The 19,191-nt window shown below is 33.7% G+C and overlaps 1 protein-coding gene across 2 annotated transcripts in view; it reads right to left on the reverse strand.

Annotated features, from left to right (window-relative positions):
- ASIC5 (acid sensing ion channel subunit family member 5) overlaps positions 1-19,191 on the reverse strand; it is a 31,984-nt gene continuing 12,793 nt past the window's right edge. The window contains exons 5-12 of one of the 2 annotated variants that reach the window (XM_039876216.1): positions 16,293-16,530; positions 13,940-14,065; positions 11,973-12,122; positions 10,951-11,098; positions 8,111-8,167; positions 6,030-6,198; positions 1,785-1,876; positions 1-327 (exon numbers count right to left, since the gene is read on the reverse strand). In XM_039876216.1, coding sequence (XP_039732150.1) covers positions 137-327; positions 1,785-1,876; positions 6,030-6,198; positions 8,111-8,167; positions 10,951-11,098; positions 11,973-12,122; positions 13,940-14,065; positions 16,293-16,530 — 1,171 coding nt within the window. In that variant the 3' untranslated portion in view covers positions 1-136. The remainder of the gene's footprint in view (positions 328-1,784; positions 1,877-6,029; positions 6,199-8,110; positions 8,168-10,950; positions 11,099-11,972; positions 12,123-13,939; positions 14,066-16,292; positions 16,531-19,191) is intronic. The other variant, XM_039876217.1, reaches the window with a different exon arrangement.

The raw sequence follows: 19,191 nt of genomic DNA on the forward strand, positions 1-19,191 counted from the left end.
AAGAGATAGATATTTACAATGAGTTTTATTGACTCTCCAAAACTATAACATAAAATTACGTAACAATGAGTTAGACAGGAATAAATCTGAAGGTATTGTGAAGAGTTAAAGCAAAAGTTCTTGTCTTAAGTGACCATCAACATTCCTCTATGCTATTTTTATCCCCCAAATGAGTCTGAGGTGGAGGAGTCCTCGAAGTCATTTCAGGTATCTTCAGCAAGAACAAAATGCATATCCAGTAGAAATTAGTGAATATATATTCAAGAATCTCTATAATTGTAATCATACTTGCCCCACAAAATAGGCCCAGTTGTCCACCAACTTCTGCTGTAATAAAACCAATAGAGAAGTTGAATAAATCATATTTTTGATAAAAAAGCAAATCAAACTTCACTAGAATTTAAATTATTTGAAGCTTATAAGTTAATCATAACTGATATTATATGAAGATGAGTCGATTATATTAGTTTAAGTTTGAGATAAATTAATAATAGCAATTAATAATATCTTAAAATAATATTCATATAAATCATCTCAAAAAAGAGAGAGAAAAAGCTAATGTAAAATCTGTATCCAAAATTTAACTCAAAGACTTTGGAGGATATTAAATATAGATGAATTTATAAAACATCCTAGACAATTACAAATTTATTTCCATGTGTCTAATGAAGAGTAGAAATGAGACATTCAGATGGCATTATTGGGTGATGATGTTGTTCATTAACAAAACTTTCTAAGCAATTTGTGACTTCAAGTATCCAAACGATTTCTTTTTAAATATTTGTAATATTTCATTAAACTAAAATATGTTAACACAACACCGCCATCTTCTTAAGAAATTTTCTAAACCTATATTTACTTTTATTGTTTGTGCTTTTTTATTGTGATAAAATGTACACAACAAAACATCACTTTAATTGTTTTTAATTGTATAGTCCTGTGGCATGAAGTACATTCATATTGTTGTACAATATCATCATCATCCATCCCCAGAACTTTTTCATTTGCCCAGCTGAAACTCTGTATCCATTGAAAAATAAGTTCTCATTTCCCTCTCCAGCGCCCCTTGCAACTACTATCCTACTTTTTGTCTGTATGAATTTGACTCTTGCATTGCCTTTCAAACGAGATCATACTATTCATCTTCTCCTTATCACCCTGGGCCATTCTTAGGATTACAAATCATGGTGAAGTATAGACTTCCCCACATGCTTTGAGGAATTTGTATATTTCTTCCCTATTTAGGGGCTCAGCTGCTATTTTCCCTGACTCTGATATCCTCTTCTGTCTCCCAAATGACTTCATTGAACATGCCTTGAGATGCAGGGAATCAGCAATTAAGTTCGTTAAGGACTGTATGATGAAGGAGTGTGAGCACAGAATGGTGGCAACTTAAATGGTGAATTTTACTTGCTCAGGATCTTCTTTCAGTTCATTCTGGGCAGAGGTTCTGGGTGAAGGTCTGAGATGGCTGACATTCTACTCACTGGTAGGACTGCTGAACATTCTACAATAGTTAATTGCTGAGAGGGATATCTGAATGGAAAGTAAGGTGCTGCACGAGAAAATGAGATGATGAACATCAGCCTTTTCTTTGGGAAAGCTTGTGAGATCTGCTGGAGATCTTTGCCAGTGAGTGGAAAAGTGTCAGATTTAAATGTCAGGTGAATGACAAGCACTATTGCTTCTTTTCCTCCATTGATAAGCTAAATTTTAAATACAAAAGAAAAAAAAAACTGATAGAAAATTGTTTAAACGTTGAGAAGCAACTAAATAACACTTACCAAGTAATTCAGACACACTCACTGCTTTTTGCTGCTGGGTTATCTTATAGTTTAGGTCACTATAGTTTATTTCAATGTTTACAAGATTCTCTCTGGAGATGAAAAACAGAGTTAATCTAGCTCGAAATTGTCAGCACTACTGTTAATTCCAGTTTGACAAATGTAATGTTCATTTTTGGTTCAGATGTTATTTACGTGGAATTAGACGCACCATTATTGCATTTAATACTAATCATAATACCTTCATTTGGAAGGCACTTTTTGTCATGTTGATATTTAGGGAAAATAATTTTTCTCCAGACCCAATAATTTTTTATGCCTCATTCCTGAGAAATTGGGAAAAAACATTAAATGTAAATATCTATGGAGTACATTATTTACCGATATTTAAGCACGTGTCTAGTTTGAATTCAAATCTTGGTACCGTCCTTTGTAACTTATGTGATCCTAGAAAAACCACATGGTTTTTCTGAGTCTTGGCTTCTTCATCTGTAGTCAAGATTTTAAAGTCAGGATTTTAAACTTATGATGAGGCGAAACTAAATAATTTATTAAAGAATTGGACTACACTGGGTATACAATAAATATAGTCATTTATGTCATTAATATATAAGAGACTCTTGTTTTTTAGTGTCTTCTAAAAATCTCTGTATGTGACCAGAGTGGTTAAGCAGTATTTTTAAGTGGTAAAACTCTATGTAGTTTCAGATACCCTTACACTACCACATCTCCAAACCAGACTTCCATCTTGAACTTTACCCCAATAGAAACAAATGCAACAAGGCAGAGTTTTTGTCTTTTTTACAAAGTGGATCCCTAATCCCTAGAACACCCCTCTATCCTGACATATAATAGGTGCTCATTATATGGACAAATAAGGGGACAGATTAAAAATAAAATCAATTAATAAATGGATAAATATTAACTTGTCTTATAAGCTAAGAAGAAAACCAATCACCTGGTGAATTTTCAGTTGGCAATAATAATTGTCATTAAGAATGGATTCTAGTCTACGGCCATGCCACCCTGAACATGCCCAGTCCCGTCTGATCTCAGAAGCTAAGCAAGATTGGGGCTGGTTAGTACTTGGATGAGAGACCACCTAGGAAGACCAGGAGCTGTAGGTGTTAAAAAAAAAAAAAAAAAAAAAAAAGGAAAGAATGGATTCTATTAGCAATGTTTCCTGGAATTGTGGGGTGTTCTTTAATATATCTAAGGAAGATAGTTATAAATCACTCTCCTTAATGTTTACAGTTCTTAAAATCAATATTTCCAAATATACTTAATTCAAAATATATCAATAATAAGTTTAATTTCCATTGGTTGGCCCTGAGTAACAGAATAATGTACTATGTTAAAGTAGATAATCAAGAGGTATTGTAATATTTACAAATAATAAAACAGTTGTCAAAGTGAAGGAAATAATAAAGTTGTCTTGGAAATCTAGAAATTTTAGTAATACTGCAATATTTTTGTCCTCTGCTGTGCTCCTAATTTGCATGTACACTGATAATACTATTTAATTTCCAACCACAAAACTCATAATCATTTCCAAGCTTATCTATCTGTGTTTTTGAGAGAAGATAAATTCATCACCTACAAAAATATCGTTATATTTACTCAACTTCTCTCAGGCAGGTGACTTGCCCAGTAATTTGGGTCTCATTGAATCATGCCTCATGACATTAGTGAAATTGTTCAAAATTTAAGTTCAAGAATATTTATTTGTGTCAGGAAATGCACAATTACATAGTAAAATCTGAATTTTAATAAGGGTGAGGATGTCAAAGAAATAGTGAGTGGTTTTCTTTTGCATTTACAAATACTAAAGAAATGCTTCCAGGTATTTGAGTATGTGTGCTGTATTAAGAGGAATAAGATTTGCACAAAACAAACAATTTTATACAATTTTTACTTGAAAAATTTTTAAAATAAAACAGAACAATTTACAAAGTTCACTTGTTTTACTAATGAAATTGGCCAAAATTCAGCCACAATTTACTTTTATATTCACTTTCGCACACCTGCTTCAGTCAAGCTAAGCTCTTTATTATCTTCTCAATGGGGTATCTCAACTGCCGCATGAGTCCTTGGATTGGTCAAAGTTGGGGGTTGGTTTTTGCCACAAGAAAAAATACATACAGGCTTCATGATTAAGTTAGGGGTTGCTTTGTTTTAAATAGTATTGCTGTTAAGGTTTAATGTCTGCTCTCCAGACAAATTGCATTTGTGTTTTCTGATTTATTACTCTTCAATATATGATACCTTTGCATAAACCAATTTCTTAATTATATGAGTGACTTCTAACCATTGACTGTATTTGCATACTCCTGAGGTAAGCTGCATTTCTTCAGCTACTTGCTTTAGTCTTTCTAGTAATGGCCTCCAATATTCACAACAACGTAAGGTCCCCACATGTCAATGATGTAATAAGATTATTGTAGACTTACAATGAAGAAGAGTAGACTATGCCACTCCAAAATATGCCATTTAGGCAGACTGATTATTTTTAATTAAAGTTACTTAAGAAACTGCCGGTGCAAAAGGGCATTCTGACCCTTGTTTGTTTCACTGAAAGCAAAAATAAATCTCCCACGTAAAGAGTACCCTCCGTGCTCCATGAGAGTAAAAAACATTATCATCCCTGGAGACTGAGAGTTCAAGGCCCAGAGGCTGTATAATTAAACCTTGTTACTTCTTCACTAATTTACTATCCCAACCCCATACCCCTTTGTCTTGTCAACTTTTCACAAATTTATTGTTTCTTTGTCTAAAAGTTATAAAAGTTGCCTGCATCTGTCATTTCTTCGAGTCTCATATTTTTATGGGCTGCCATACTTATGAAATTAAATTTGTTTTTCTCCTATTAATCTGTCTAATGTCAATTTAATTATTAGACCAACCAAGGGAAGTAGAAGGGAAGAAGAGAAAAGGTCTTTCCCCCTACAATAATAATGTAAGTTTTAGGAAAAAAACAATGTCCTCTAGAATCAACTTGTTTGTACATGTATTTCTTTTCTGATTCACAAGTATGTCTCTAAAGTCATGTCTGCATTCTCTGCCTATTAAATAATTATAAAACTCGGGAAATCTCTATCAGTTCGAAATCACACAAAGTGCTCTTCTCAGTCAAAGTTAAGTATATAACAGGAATAGTACTGTAAGTAAATTAGTTTTCCATATTAAAATGGAATACAAAGAGACATCTGTAGGAGAAAGAAGTGTTAAAAAGATATAACTGCAAATTCTCTAGCTTTACATCTTTTTCTCTGCTGTTTGAAATCATACCCTATCAGCCCTGTCTCAATGAAAATATTTTTTCTTCCTGATTTGTAAAGATCACTTTATTGTTTATGCATTTACACAGGGACAACATTTTTAAAAATTATATTAAAATAAATATCAGGCTAATGCTAGAATTAAAACATGCTTTCAAAGTTAGGTGTACAATGGGAATACATTGTACAGAAGTAAATCAGCTTTCGAACAGTTAAAATATTTTATTATAATAAATATAAGTATAAATACCAACGTACTATATTGCTATTTCACGTCCTCTGTTTAAAAATATAAATAAAAAACAAAGAAAAGCGTAAAGGTTGCTCCCTGATTTTAAAAGAGAGTTTTTTATGAAGTTTGACTTATAATTTCTAAGAGTCATCAGCATGGGGCAGCAGAAAAAGCTAATCTAATCTTCTGCTAATCAAAATTGGAATTCTATATCTCTGTGGAAGAATACATGGAGATGAGAGTCATAGGTTTGGGCATAATTTCTTTCTGTGCCATTGACTACATTCTGGAGACAGTTACCTGAAACACAGTGCTGCAGTTTCCCCATCTATAAAATGAGAATAATAATTTGTGCTCCATCTACCTTATACAGTGATTAGGAGACTCAAACTACATACTACACAAGTAAAAAATTTTCATATTTTAAAACATTAATTGATACTATTATTAACTGACATTAAAACTTTATTATTTTTCCCACTTGGGCCAATAATGGTAAGATCATGAGCAAATCACTCAAGCAGACCTTATTTTACTTTTCATACAATTAAACTAAAGAATTGAAAGATATGATCTTATCTACTTTTAAAATTCTAGGCTTTCATTGTTAATTCAGTGATGGAATCCTTTGCATCCTTTGATTGATCAGAATTTCATTTCCTGAGTCTTTGAAAGTTTTGAGTAGAGAAAGAATTTGTGTTAATGACAAATAATTTATGAGACTGAAAAGATTACCTGATGTATTTTTGGCTTTGATTCAACTTCTTGGAAAGATGTTTCAAAGCTCTTAGACTTGGAAAAGTGGAATAAGAAATAGTAGCAGGGTATTCTGTTTCTTCACAAGGAACAGGGCAACTAGAATTATGTATTCCCATTGTACACAATTCCTTAACTTGAATGTGCTCTGAAAAGAAAATCAGGACAGGATATTCAGGGATGAGGATATTCACAGTCGGGAGGACAGAGCTTTTAAAAATTGTATCCTTACACTGTCAACGCTAAAAAAAAGAAGTAGTTTTCATGTACTTTCTTAACAAAAGGTGCTTATATTTTATTTAGTTTTTAATATAAATACAGCAAAGGAGACAAATATAAAACACAGAATTTGTTCTCCTTGAATTAATTGATTCACTGGAATCAGATCTTCATTAGAAATAAAAAATTCTTTCCAGAAAGTCTCTGGGCATATTTCCATATAATATCAGACTTTTGGACAGGAGAAAAATGCAAAGTTGTTGCTGTGAACTTGTGTCACTTTGAGAGGAACATTTAAATGTAATACTGAAAGCCAATGATTAAGGTTTAAACTAAAATTAACCTCGAGCTTCTCTCAACTTGCAGTGGTATGAAATACGCTGCCAGGTATTTAGAGTGCCTAATTCAGCCACAGAGGTTCTCTGTCCTCTGTCCTCTCTTGGCCCCTGTAGCTCTCCTTGCAAGTGAGTACTGGTAAAAGCCCTGGAAGGATGTGGTATTCGTCTTGAGTTTTCCTTTGGATCACTTCCCAGTGTCCAATCTCACTCCTCCTCCCGCTTGGTAGACATTCCTGTTGTTGTTTTCCTGTGGTTTTGTCATTGAAATTCTTTGTTCTTATGAATGCTTTGTTCACCAAGGTCCTTTGATTAATAAGCAACTTTGGGCTTGTTTTCCTCTAACTTTGATACCCGTTCAGGGCATGATTTTATGTGCATCCTCTAGTTTTTTAAGACTACTGATAATAACCACTACTCTTACTCTATATTCACACAAATATATACAATCGCGCGCGAGCACACGCACACACACACACACACACACACACACAGAGACATCCCCACATTCTTCTGATTCCATTACCCACAACACTCCCTGAAGAACTGCATGAATGATTTATTACCCCAAACTTCCCCTCCAGCCCTCATCAAGGATAGGAAATCACAAGAAATTTGGCAACATAACTTTAACTTCGTTTTTCAGTAATATGATTTCTGCATATTTAGCTTTTAAGCTAGTAAAAAATATAAGACCCCTTCTACCCACATCCATTCCATGAAATAGTTTACGATCATTAAAAAGAACATGTTAAATCTATTCCTTTTGTCCTGGATATATTTCCACAAAGCAAGCTTCATTTAAGGGTACATAATGCAATTCCATTTTAATAAAACAGCCAATGACTCAAAATTGTAAATATAAAGTTATATATGTAGAAAAAATTATGATGAAATATACTAACTATTAACATTGGTTGGGGCTTAAGGTAAGAGATATGCATGTAAGCAAAATAATTTGCTGTTTATTACGAAGTTATCCCCAATAAATATGGCATGTATAATTCTAACTAGATTTATGTAAAATTTTTACATATGAATTTATATATAATGTATGTATAATTAAAAGAATAAAGGATGGTCACCTAAATCTCAGAATGAGGCAACTTCTATATAAATTTTCACATGATTCTCTGCTATTCTGTAATGTTCAAACCAGTCACAACAAGCATACTTTATTTATGTAATAAAAAGAAACAATAAAGTTATTTGATTATAAAAAGTATAAAAATTAGAAAAACATAAATTTAGGAATAAAAGCCTGAACTCTCTTGCTGTTTCTTTGTCACTGTGTATCTGTAATTCAAATGAAATCAGAGGGTTCTGTGTTTTGTTTTACTATGTCTATGTAAACCACTGTTCAATTAAGAACATTGAAATACTCCCTCTTATAGTCTCTATTTTGTTTCATTTATGGAATATTCATAGCATAATTTAGTGTCTTGTGTTATTCTGAACAACTTTCATATAAATACTGAAAATAAAGAAATAAATTAAGCCACTTACCAAGTGCAGGAGAAACACAGTTGTAAAACTTTTGTAGATCACACTCTATCCCATTTCCTTAAAAAGAACACATGTGACTATAGAAGCTTTATATTTTATTAAATGACATAATTACAAACATGTCTTTCTTGCATCCATCCGTTCTTCCATCTATCCCTCCTTTTGCAAAAAAAAAAATATATATGAAAAAATACTAATATCCAGTGAAAATATGCATTGGGAAGATTTTTTTTTGTTTATTTCAAGGTTTCTTTCCATCTGTCTGTATCATTCTAAAATCTTTTAAGTGGGAATAATAATTTTAAAATGTTTGTAGCTTTGAAATTTAAAATTGTTTTTATGTTTATCATCTCATTTTTACCTATGCGATTCCTGTGATGCAGAATCATTATTTTACTAATGAAGAAACTAAGGTTCAGAATGTGGCTTGCTCAAGCAGTTAGAGGGAGATCTTGGCTCATTCCGTTCACCTTCTATCCTGTTCTCTCTATCATTTGTGTATGTATGTATGTATGTATGTGTGTGTGTATATGTGTGTGTGTGATCAAACCAAATATATATATACACACACATACATACACATTCACACATACTCACCTCACATACCTGGTGGGCTGCCTTTTGTAGGTCACATTCTATCCCATTTCCTTAAAAAGAATACATGTGACTATAGAAACTTTACACTTTATTAAATGACATAATTACAAACAAGAAACAGGATGGGACAAGTTAAGTACCAGTATTTATTAAGCATCTGCTGTGGACGTTGAGACAAATTGTAAAATCAATATGTATCAGAGCTAGATGTAATCCCATGCTGACTCAAAAACCCTAGACTTTGCACCTCAGTACACTATTCATCTATTTCTATAACCCATGTGGTCTCTGGGGTTAGCGTCAATGTTTACTCAGTGACCCGTGAAATAACCAAAAGAGAATGTACACTTACAGGTTGGCTAACTATAAGGAAGTTCTCCTTGTGAAGGAACTAAAAGAAGTAAAATACAAAATAAAACAAAACAAAAGCCTCCCTCCAACATTAAGTAAAAAGCATCTCTCCAAAATATGTCTTTTATTATTCCCATTATAAAGAACAATGAAATTTTGGAAACAATTTATACCTGAAGAGATGATTTTTGGGACTGTCTCCACAAATTGTTCGTGGAGGTACTTCAGCTATTTCATTTAATGTCTATATATCTCAATTATTCCTCATCTATAAGTAAACTTAGAGGGATATGTGATAATCAAACCAAATAAAATATTATCCTGAAAGAATTTAGCATATTCTAAAGTTGGTGCAAATGTCATGCTTTGTGCTTTATATTTCATCTTGCCTAGTTTCTGGTCCATATTAGTATTCCATTTGTGTTTCATAACAAGTAATACATTTTAAAATTATAAACATTATTTTCCATCTATCAATTTAGACTTTTTCCTAGTAACTTTGAAAAGATAATTAGGAAAGATAAGTCAGAGTCAGAGATAGCAGTTATAGAAAGGCAGTTTTTGGAGGGGTCAGAGACCAGTTTTCAGAATTCTAGAAAGATGGAAATGATGATTCTCAAAATACCTAAGATGTAGTTTGCCAAGTAGAGACTGTCGTTATAAGAGCAGAGGTAGCATTTGTATATCTGTGTGTTAGAGTAGTGTAGTTCAGTGTAGTGTAGTATAATGTGTGTGTGTGTGTGTGTGTGTGTGTGTGTAGAGAGAGAGAGAGATGGGCCATAGTGGCAAACTTATAGAGCCAAACTGGTTTTACCCTTAATAGACTCTACATTTTTTTATTAGTAGTTTCAAGTATACAGTACATTGGTTAGACATTTATGTAGTTTATGAAACAATCACCCCAATTACTCTATCTTCCCTCTGGCTCTACACATAGCTATTACCTTTTTGCTAACTGCATTCCCTATGCCTTGCTCCCCATGACCATCTCTCAACTACTAATTTGTGCTTCCTTAACCCTTCACCCCGTTCTCCCAGCCCCCCACTCCCCTCCCCTCTGGCCGTCACCAGATTGTCCTCTATATTTGTAGGTCTGTTTTCGATTAGTTTGTTCTTTTTGTTCCTTAGATTTCACATATAAGTAAAATCATATGGTATTTATCTTTCCTTGTCTGACTTATTTCACTCAGCGTAATAACATCTAGGTCCATTCATTTTTGTTTTTTATAAATATGCTGGAGGAGAGGGATGAAAGAAATCTGAATAAATATATACAAAGCGTAAATAGAATGTATTCTGAGCCAGGCACTTTTAAAAACACTTACATGCTTGTTTCATCCTTATGACAACCCTGCAGATTAGGACAACAGTATTCTCTCCATTCTATAGGAGGTACACAGAGAGGTTAAGTCCAAAGTCACATAGATGAGAAATTGTGGAACTGAGATGAGCAGCCTGGGTCAGGATCTTACTCTTACTCACTCTCGTTCTCTACTGCCTCGTTCAATGCTTGTCTCAAATATCCATGGCTCTGGAGTTTCTTTTTCAGACACAAAGAAAAGAGTTTTCCCATAATGAAATATTCAGGGTAGGTAAGATTTATTGAGAAAACTGTGATGAGCAGTTTTAGATATTTGAGAGCACCGAATTTTATATTTTGAAAATAAGAATTGGCTATTGGCCCTAATAACACAATTTTCTTTTCTTTTCCAGAAATCTGTTATAAATTTTTAAGTTAAAATTTATAAGTTGAGATTGTATTTGCCAAGGAGATGATTTTCCAGCATAGAATTTCATAAGAATGGAAAGCAATTTTATAATATGTAGACCTCCCATGTTTCAAATTAAGTAAATATAATTAAATAAGGGGAAAGCTGTTATTCTTTATTTACCAGGAAGCAGAAAAGGTAAACATCCACACTGCTTTTCTACGTGTTTTGCTTTGCATTCCTTCAAGCAACCAGAAGTGCTGTAGGTACTAAAATTCTGCAGCTTGATGCTAGGGTTGCATTCTCCCCAAGGATATTCTTGATGAACTGTCTTAAGATAAAATAAATACCTGGTTCAGGAGATTTATCTGAGTCAATCCACCCCTTTACATCCCAAAGAAGAGAGGCTGATATACATTTTTACTTTTCTCTCAGAGGTCTTTGATTTTTTTATTTGACTACATTTATTTGCCTGTTTTGTCTACTCTACTAACCTGAAAAATCTCTGCAAGTAAGAATAATAGTGGTCCTTTTACATATGTCCCAAATGCTCTGTACCTATAGCAAATCAATAAAATCAGACAGACTGATTGCTCTAAAAATTGACTCATATAAAAAGAATATTATCCTTTATAGAAATGATATGTTAGCATTTTAATCACCTACAAAACAACAACATTACCAAAAATATCCTTTATTGAGCATCTATTATGTACCCGGCAATATGGTAAGTGCCTTCTTCATATGATTTTACTTGAACTTCATAATAACTTTGAAAAGGAAATGTCATCCAAGCAACTGGCAAATGGAAACCTGGCAGACATGTCTGACTCCAAGATTTTTGCTCTTTCCACTTATTTTTAATTTTTCTTCTTCTCAGAATGTACCATAGAGAAAATGCAGAGTTTAGCAACACAGCTATTTCCTCATATTCATTGAGCCTTCTCATCTCTAATGAAATTTAAAGTTATCTTGGATTTGCTAGGTCTCCCAGCTTTCACTTGCACTGTATATGTGAATTCACTGTTTTTACAAAATGTGTACCTACTAGTAAAGGAAAAATATCTGAAATAAAACTGTGGAATTTCCAGCAGTGCTCTAAAGGCGTGAAAGAAAGATGTTTCTAATGAAAAGTACTATTTATGCATATAGACATTCACTACCCCACTTAATTCCCTCAAACTATATGTTTTCTCAGTATTTACCTTCACTTGGCGGATCGTTACGCGTGCATGCATTCCCACAGGTGACAACAAACCTATACCATCAAACTGTGGCACCTTCTTCGGTGAATGAATAACAAAGACGATCCCAGCATCAACAAAACCAAGGGTGGGGTCATCAGTGAATTTATCCTGAAATAAAAATACATCCACCCCCCAATTACAAGTTGATATCAATTTTACACAAGTTTGAGATTTAATTTTAACATCAGATGAAAACATTTGACTTCACTTAAAAAAATATTCAATGTCCATTTTCAATCTTTTTATAGTCAAACTATAAAAATTAAACACCTAAGAGATATTTTTTATGGCTGAATCACATTTTATGGCTTTGCCAGTTTTCCACGGATCACTTTTCACCTTATATGAATGCATTAGCACACATTGCAATTGTCTGATTTCCTCTGGCTCTCTCCTTAGCTGCTTTTTTGTTGCTTTCTCCTCGGTTGTTCTTTTTGCTTCATTTGTTTTAAAAAATGGTTTGACTCTCTTCTTCTCTTTGTAATTAAAATCTCTAGCCTTATTTAAAATTCAAATTTTCCCATAAGAGTGAAGGTTTATATAATTTCTTTAATACCACTGCTCTGGTTTTTAAATCTTATGTCAGATGAAAAAATTTAAGACTAAACTTCTGGTGACTTTGCTATTAGTTGTAAATTCAGTCTATAAAGATTGGATATGATGATCTTTCTTGGAATAGGACGACCGCTTATGTAATTACATTTAACAAACATGATTAATATTCCATTCGTAACTCAGGAGCCTATTTGTCTCTGGCCTGTTATGACTCTAAGAAATTCTTAACTGGCTAATATGAAGAAATATTTAAGTGACATTTGCTTATGGTATATTATATTAAATTTACAGATTTTAATTGCATTCTAAAAATATTTGGGAAATTCTGGCTTGTAAGATAGATAATATTATATTTGAAATGACCATATGACTAATATTTGAATAACTTGAAAATACTAATTAAATAGGTGTATGAACATGAGTACATGCATTACACTGTATAGTGCTGTGTTTAAATGTAAAGAAAAGTATTTTGAATGGAATATAAGAATGTACTTTGAGAGAAATTCTTTGAAAGTAGGCAGTGACTTCATTCACTTGAGAGGTGGGATAGTTTGATGGGATTTGGGGAGACAAAATTTATTTCTCATCTTTGCCATTAATTGTGAGATTTTGGATACTTAATTCATCAGCATTTCAGAATATTCATTTATAAAACCACAGCAATGGAATCTAATACCACTAAATGTGTAATACTAAGTTGATTGTGAAAAACAGAAGGTGAGAATTGACTTTGAATGAGAATTAACCTTGAGTGAGAGCTCTATCAGGTACTCTTGAAGGCAGCACCACTGGTTTCCTTAGGTTTCTGGACATCTAAAACCTAAATACTTGGAACTTTTTAGATCAATTATGTATTTTCAGACACTGGATTTAGACTAAGTCCATTTATAAAATATCCTTTACATAGCAGTTATTTTTTCATCACCTTTAGACTATAGATTCTATGGTTTGTCAAATATCTATATATGGCTGCTTTCTAAAATGTGTTGCCTTATTTACATGTAAATATAAAAAATATTTTTAAAATGCAAAGTGTCATTTAAAATTAATGACGTACAATGTGACTTAGAAATGTTGTTTTTTATTTTTTTATTTTTTTATTTTGTGGCATGACCATTTCCTAGAGTCACAGTAATGGTAGTCAGTAGTAGCTAAAAAATGTCCAGGTTATGCCTCTAAATTTTGTCTTTTTAATCTCTAAGTCATATTTGCATCCATAGGACCCAAGACTAAGTAAACGAAAACCAAAATAATATCCAACTTGTAGGATCAACTTGACAGGACAAAATATTCTTATTAGATCTTTTGAAAGCCCCGTCCATTATTGTTTGACTTAAATTCTGGCTGAGTTTAAGATAATGCAATACCTGATTGACATTGAAGAGCACGCTTAAGCCTCTTCCAGAGACGCTCACTTTTTTCATTGCTTCGATATTTTTACCATGATTAAAAGTAAAACAATTTCCGTATTCAGTGAAGACATGTGCAAAATCCTCCAATATGGAAATGAACCAAATAAAATATAATCAGTTTGGTATTTTGGTCACTTCTAAATTTAAATTGCTATGACTTGTTTCCCCTTAAATCACAGATGTCTACATGAGGATGCAGAAATATCAGAAAGAATAGACAATCTGGTGATTTATATTTGTATTCAATGAGTTTTCATTTTTTTAATAATATGCACTAGTCATATTATTGTATTTGCTTATCTAATTGAGACAGTTTTCATATATAGTTTAGCACGTATTCAAAACTTTTGTTTTTTCTTTCTCTTCTGTGCCCCACATGTCTGGGCTTAGCTCAGTCTCCTCAGCTCTCTGACTTCCTGGCCTCAGGAGGAAAGGGGCTGGGCCTGGCAGCATGGTTGGTGGAGAGGACATGGAACCTTGCCTTCTGAGGTTCTGGCCAGGCCTAATAAAATATTACCCAACTCTCTTCCCCAAAGACCCAGTCTCTGGTTGCCCCAGCCTGGCTGGGCAGTGAACTCGACAGCAGCCAAGGTCCCAGGAGCAGTATGCTTGCTGGTGGTCCAAAGCCCTGCTGTTGACAAACAGACTGTCCAGGGTGAGAGTGGGGGAGGGGGAGAATGGGCCGCTTGTGTTGAATCAGTTAGGTGAGGATCATGGCCGTGGAGAAAGTATAAGGTCAAATAGGAGAAGGGAGGTTGGTAGAATTGGCAACAAGAGAGTATGGAAATATGGAGGAGGATGGGAATTGGCTGCCTGGAGGCCAAAGAAAGTGGAAGGGTCCAGGGAGTGGACTTGAAAGCTGAGAGTAGAAGTAAAATGGAATGGGGCATCTGGATAAAGAGTGAGGCTGCTGTGTCATGGGAAGAAAGAAGCACAAATTATTTTAAAAAGTTATTTGTTTTATATTTACTAAGGATTCATGGAAACATATTTTTACCTATGGAGAACTCCTTTAGCATTCTTTCTTTAAGAGCCACCCCTCCCCCAACCCTACATGGTTATGGTGGGACAACTATCACATTACTCTGCTCATTTGACCCTCCTCCTTCAGCCACCTTCACTACAGAGGTGCACATTTGACACAAGCTGGACCAATCTTAATACCTTACTGCCTCCTCTCAGAGATTGGCTCAGGAATGGATATGTGTCCCAAGTAGAGCTAATCAGTCTCCCATGGCATTAGTAAATGAATACTGGAGTGTTAACCTATGATAATGGGAGGCTAGAGACAGTAGCCGTCTTGGCTCTGTGTGAGGAGAACTCATACAGAAATAAGCCAGTTGGAGTCATGAGATGGAAAGAGAAACAGAATGTTAATACTAATTTCAGAGACCTCGGCGGAGATTTTCTGAAGCCAGTCCCACTCGATGTTTCCAATTAATTAAACCGATTCATTCCTTTTACTCTTTTGTTTATCGGGGTTAAGTTTCTAAAATTTGCAACTGAAAAAGTCATGTTTAATACAAAATTCCTTGATGAAGAGTTTAAACATTTTAGTAAACAAAAAACAACAGAGAAGAGCTTCTTTTCCAAATTAAGAGTTTAGAGCGGAGTTTCATCTCTTTCAGATGTCTTCTCTGTTTACTGTATGAGAAAGAAGGCTATCAACAGATAAGGAAGGGTGTCCCAGAAACATGAATCTGTAGAGTTTGCTTAGAATAACCTAACAACATGTGCTACAGATTTGCTGATACGGAAAATAAGGAGTTAAATTGCCTGCATACCCTTTTGCTAACAGCTTCCAGATATTTCAAACATTTTATCTTAAGTGTAGATTAATTATATAAATAGAATCAAGATTTTATGAGTTGTTAGAGAAATACATATATGATTTTTGTAGTCAAATGCTGAGGTCTCATTTTCTATAGTTACTAATATAATTCCACAAGCATTAAAACAGAGTGTTAGCTGTTTAATGATAATGAAAATGCTATCTTGGAATATGCTGAATGGAAAAAATTAAAATATCCTCTTGTGTTAAATTTGTTTTTCTTTTGGAAGGACTACCTGCAAGAAAGGTAACCAAAGACTGCTGTTTTCTACCTTTTCTTATCTAAGTACTTGAAAAAGGAAATATGGCTCATATGTATTCCACACTCCCTAATATCATCAAGCTGAGCTAATGAAACATAATCTCTGAGAAAATATAAATTAATTGCCCATGGGAGTAAACTTTATCTTAAAGTGAAACAGTTCAATAAAGTAGCTTATTATATTGCTGATATTTGAAGAAATATCAAATCATTACCTGTGAGCCACATGGCTTTCCAAAAAAGTCACATTCCAACAAAGTACTATTATTGAGATAAAAACCATTTTTCTTGACAAACTCTGTAATGCTGAAGTTTTGTTGACTCTCAAGAAAATCAATAGCCTCTTTAGTGCTAGTGGAATTCACATTGATTTCCTGGAGATGGATGACTTTGGATACAATATTCCATAAGACAAAAATAACACCAAATTTGGCTACAGCATCTGTTTGGAACCTGTTAGTAAGAATAAAGATATTATTTAGAATAATGAAAACTTGTTATTATCCGGAGGACAGAGACCAAACATCTGAACCCTATTTACTTTTCCAGCTTCTCTCCTACACTCTCCCTTATTCATAACACATTCAAGCATAACTGAATTCCTAAGAGGTCTTTGTTGCATCCCACAATTTACCTTGTATTTATACATATAATTTTGTTTACTTGGAATACGTCTCAGACCTCGATCTGAATACATCCTGATGGATGCTCATAAGGACTCAGCATAAAGGGGAAGGTAGAAATGTATAGTTGTCAAGAATATAGACTTCGGAGCCAGACTTTCTGGGTTCAAATCACATCTCCACCATTCTATTGTATCTGCATGGCTATGCTGGAATGATAATTCCCAACATCTCCTTCCTTGTATGTATGTGGTTACAATCTGAAGGTCATTGTAGGGCAGAAGCTATGGTCACTCACATACATTGTGGTTGATCTCTTGACTCAACTCACGGTATGGGCCAATAGTCAAAACTATGTTTCCTCCAGCTCCTGTTTAATCTCCTGTTTTAGCTTCTTCAAATTCAGGGTCAAGAGAGAGTGCAGCCTGGAGAACATGTCAACTTATCCTGCAGGTCACCATCAAGATGGATGATAGTAAACACACACACATTTCCAGCTTGTATTCTTTTCCTTCACTTAAAATTTATCTTCCTTTCTGGCTGCTGACCTTGCTGACTTCAGGCCCTGACCAGAAACAGCGGCAATGGTCTTACAAAGACTGCTTACCAGGCTCCGTGATTCAGTGAGGCTTAATCCTTATAATACATTCCTTGTTTTATGTCACTCACAGTGGTTCTGTTTCTATGGTTGAGTCACGATTGTTACAGCCACTTAATAGTACAACTTAGCAAATTCCATCTTACTGTGACTTGGTTTTCTCACTTCTAAAGTTGGTGTATGTTAATATAACTTCCCTCAGAATGTTATTTGATGATTAATTCATCTTTTCTAAAACACTGAGAAGAGTACCTGGAGTATAGCGAGTGTTAAGTAAATATTCATTAAATATATGCTTTATTACTGCAAAGTGTTTTCATGACAATCAAAGCAGAATTAATCTATTTGAACTAACTGCTATAAGTAATTTGTTATTTTCTTATTTCGCTGAGCAATTTCTGCCTTGAATTATGCATGGTTCTTTATTTGCATGCCTTATATTCATTTTAAAATGTGATTAGTATTTGGTATTATAAATTTTGAAACTAAACAGATTTTCTCTCTTCAAATTGACTGCTAGAAACATGAAATGAAATGTATGATCCACTCTTGGTAAGTGTACAGGGAGAGCCATGTGGTATGTGGCTTGTGAGTAACCTCACTCCTGGGCTTCCTTTAGGTCCCAAACTTTGTATTTTATTTTCGCTTTCTTTTATATTATCTTTTATGTATTTTTTTTATTTCTCAGACAAGCCATATTAAACTCTCTTCAGTCAAGGTAGGGCAAACACAAAACCAAAAATGGAAAGAAAAAAAAAGTATATTAATTTAGAGATGAGAAACTGCTTTCATGATCAGCCTCTAACACTTCACTTAACCAGCTTTGAGCCTTGCAAGGCCTGTCATAAAGCCACTAACCCAGGCTCTAGAACCTTATAAATATCCTCATCTGACTTTGCCTTTCTTTAGAGACACACCTAACCTTCCATCATCGTGGTATTCTACCTAACTATAATATATCTAACGACAGAGTTTTTCTTTGTCAAAAGTGATTCTAGTGATCTTTTGAGGAGTTAATAGTCTCCATTAGTAATGGATTTGGGGGAGAAGAACAGTGTTAGTCCTAAATTGAGTGACAGACCTTTAACCCACTTTGGCATTCTGACTCTGAATGACTGAAAGGATGTGCTCTGCAGCAGATCCTGCGACTTTGGAACCTCACACGAGTGGAGTTAATACCTCCTCGTGCAATGCTCACTGGATTCTTTTAAAAATAATTATGCAGAAAAATGAAGGAATTACCACATGTATAGGAGGTATAAATACAATAGACTAAAAAGGTTAAAGGGGAGGAGTGCATTTAAAAATATTTTTAAATGTTTTTTTTTTTATTATACTAATAAAGTTGAGACCACAAGGGTAATTTAAGTAGATGAATTGAAATTAATGAATACAATATTTGGAACAAAGGAAGTGAAAAATTTTGTGAAATTTTCAGCATAAAACCAAAATGTTTTGCTCTGAATTTATTTTCAACTTCAAACTTCAAAACCCTTCCAAGTATATATTTTTTAATATCTTAGTTATAGTTTGCCTTCTTCTTTTATTTAACATACTAGTAAGATGTTAGTAAAAGAAAATAATAGTAAAATTACATTGATGTTTATACAGTTTAATAACCAATGGCTAAATCTGTCCATATGTATGTTAATGCCTCTAAAATACATTTCCCCAAATTATATCACCCAGATGAATATTTTATCTGATGTCCAAGTTGATGCCTAATTCAGCTCTTTTTTGAGGCCCACTGAAACAAATCTAAGTCTACCATGTATTAACAAGAAATTTATATTTTATAAATCACTGTTTGTAGAGGGAAAATGTGGAAGAATGTCTGCTTTTGCATTCTCCTGTCAGCTAATTTTAATATCTTACAATTCTCACAGTAATTAA

This window comes from Pteropus medius, unplaced genomic scaffold (assembly GCF_902729225.1).
Source record: "Pteropus medius unplaced genomic scaffold, Ma_sr-lr_union100, whole genome shotgun sequence".
Classification (NCBI taxonomy): domain Eukaryota; kingdom Metazoa; phylum Chordata; class Mammalia; order Chiroptera; family Pteropodidae; genus Pteropus; species Pteropus medius.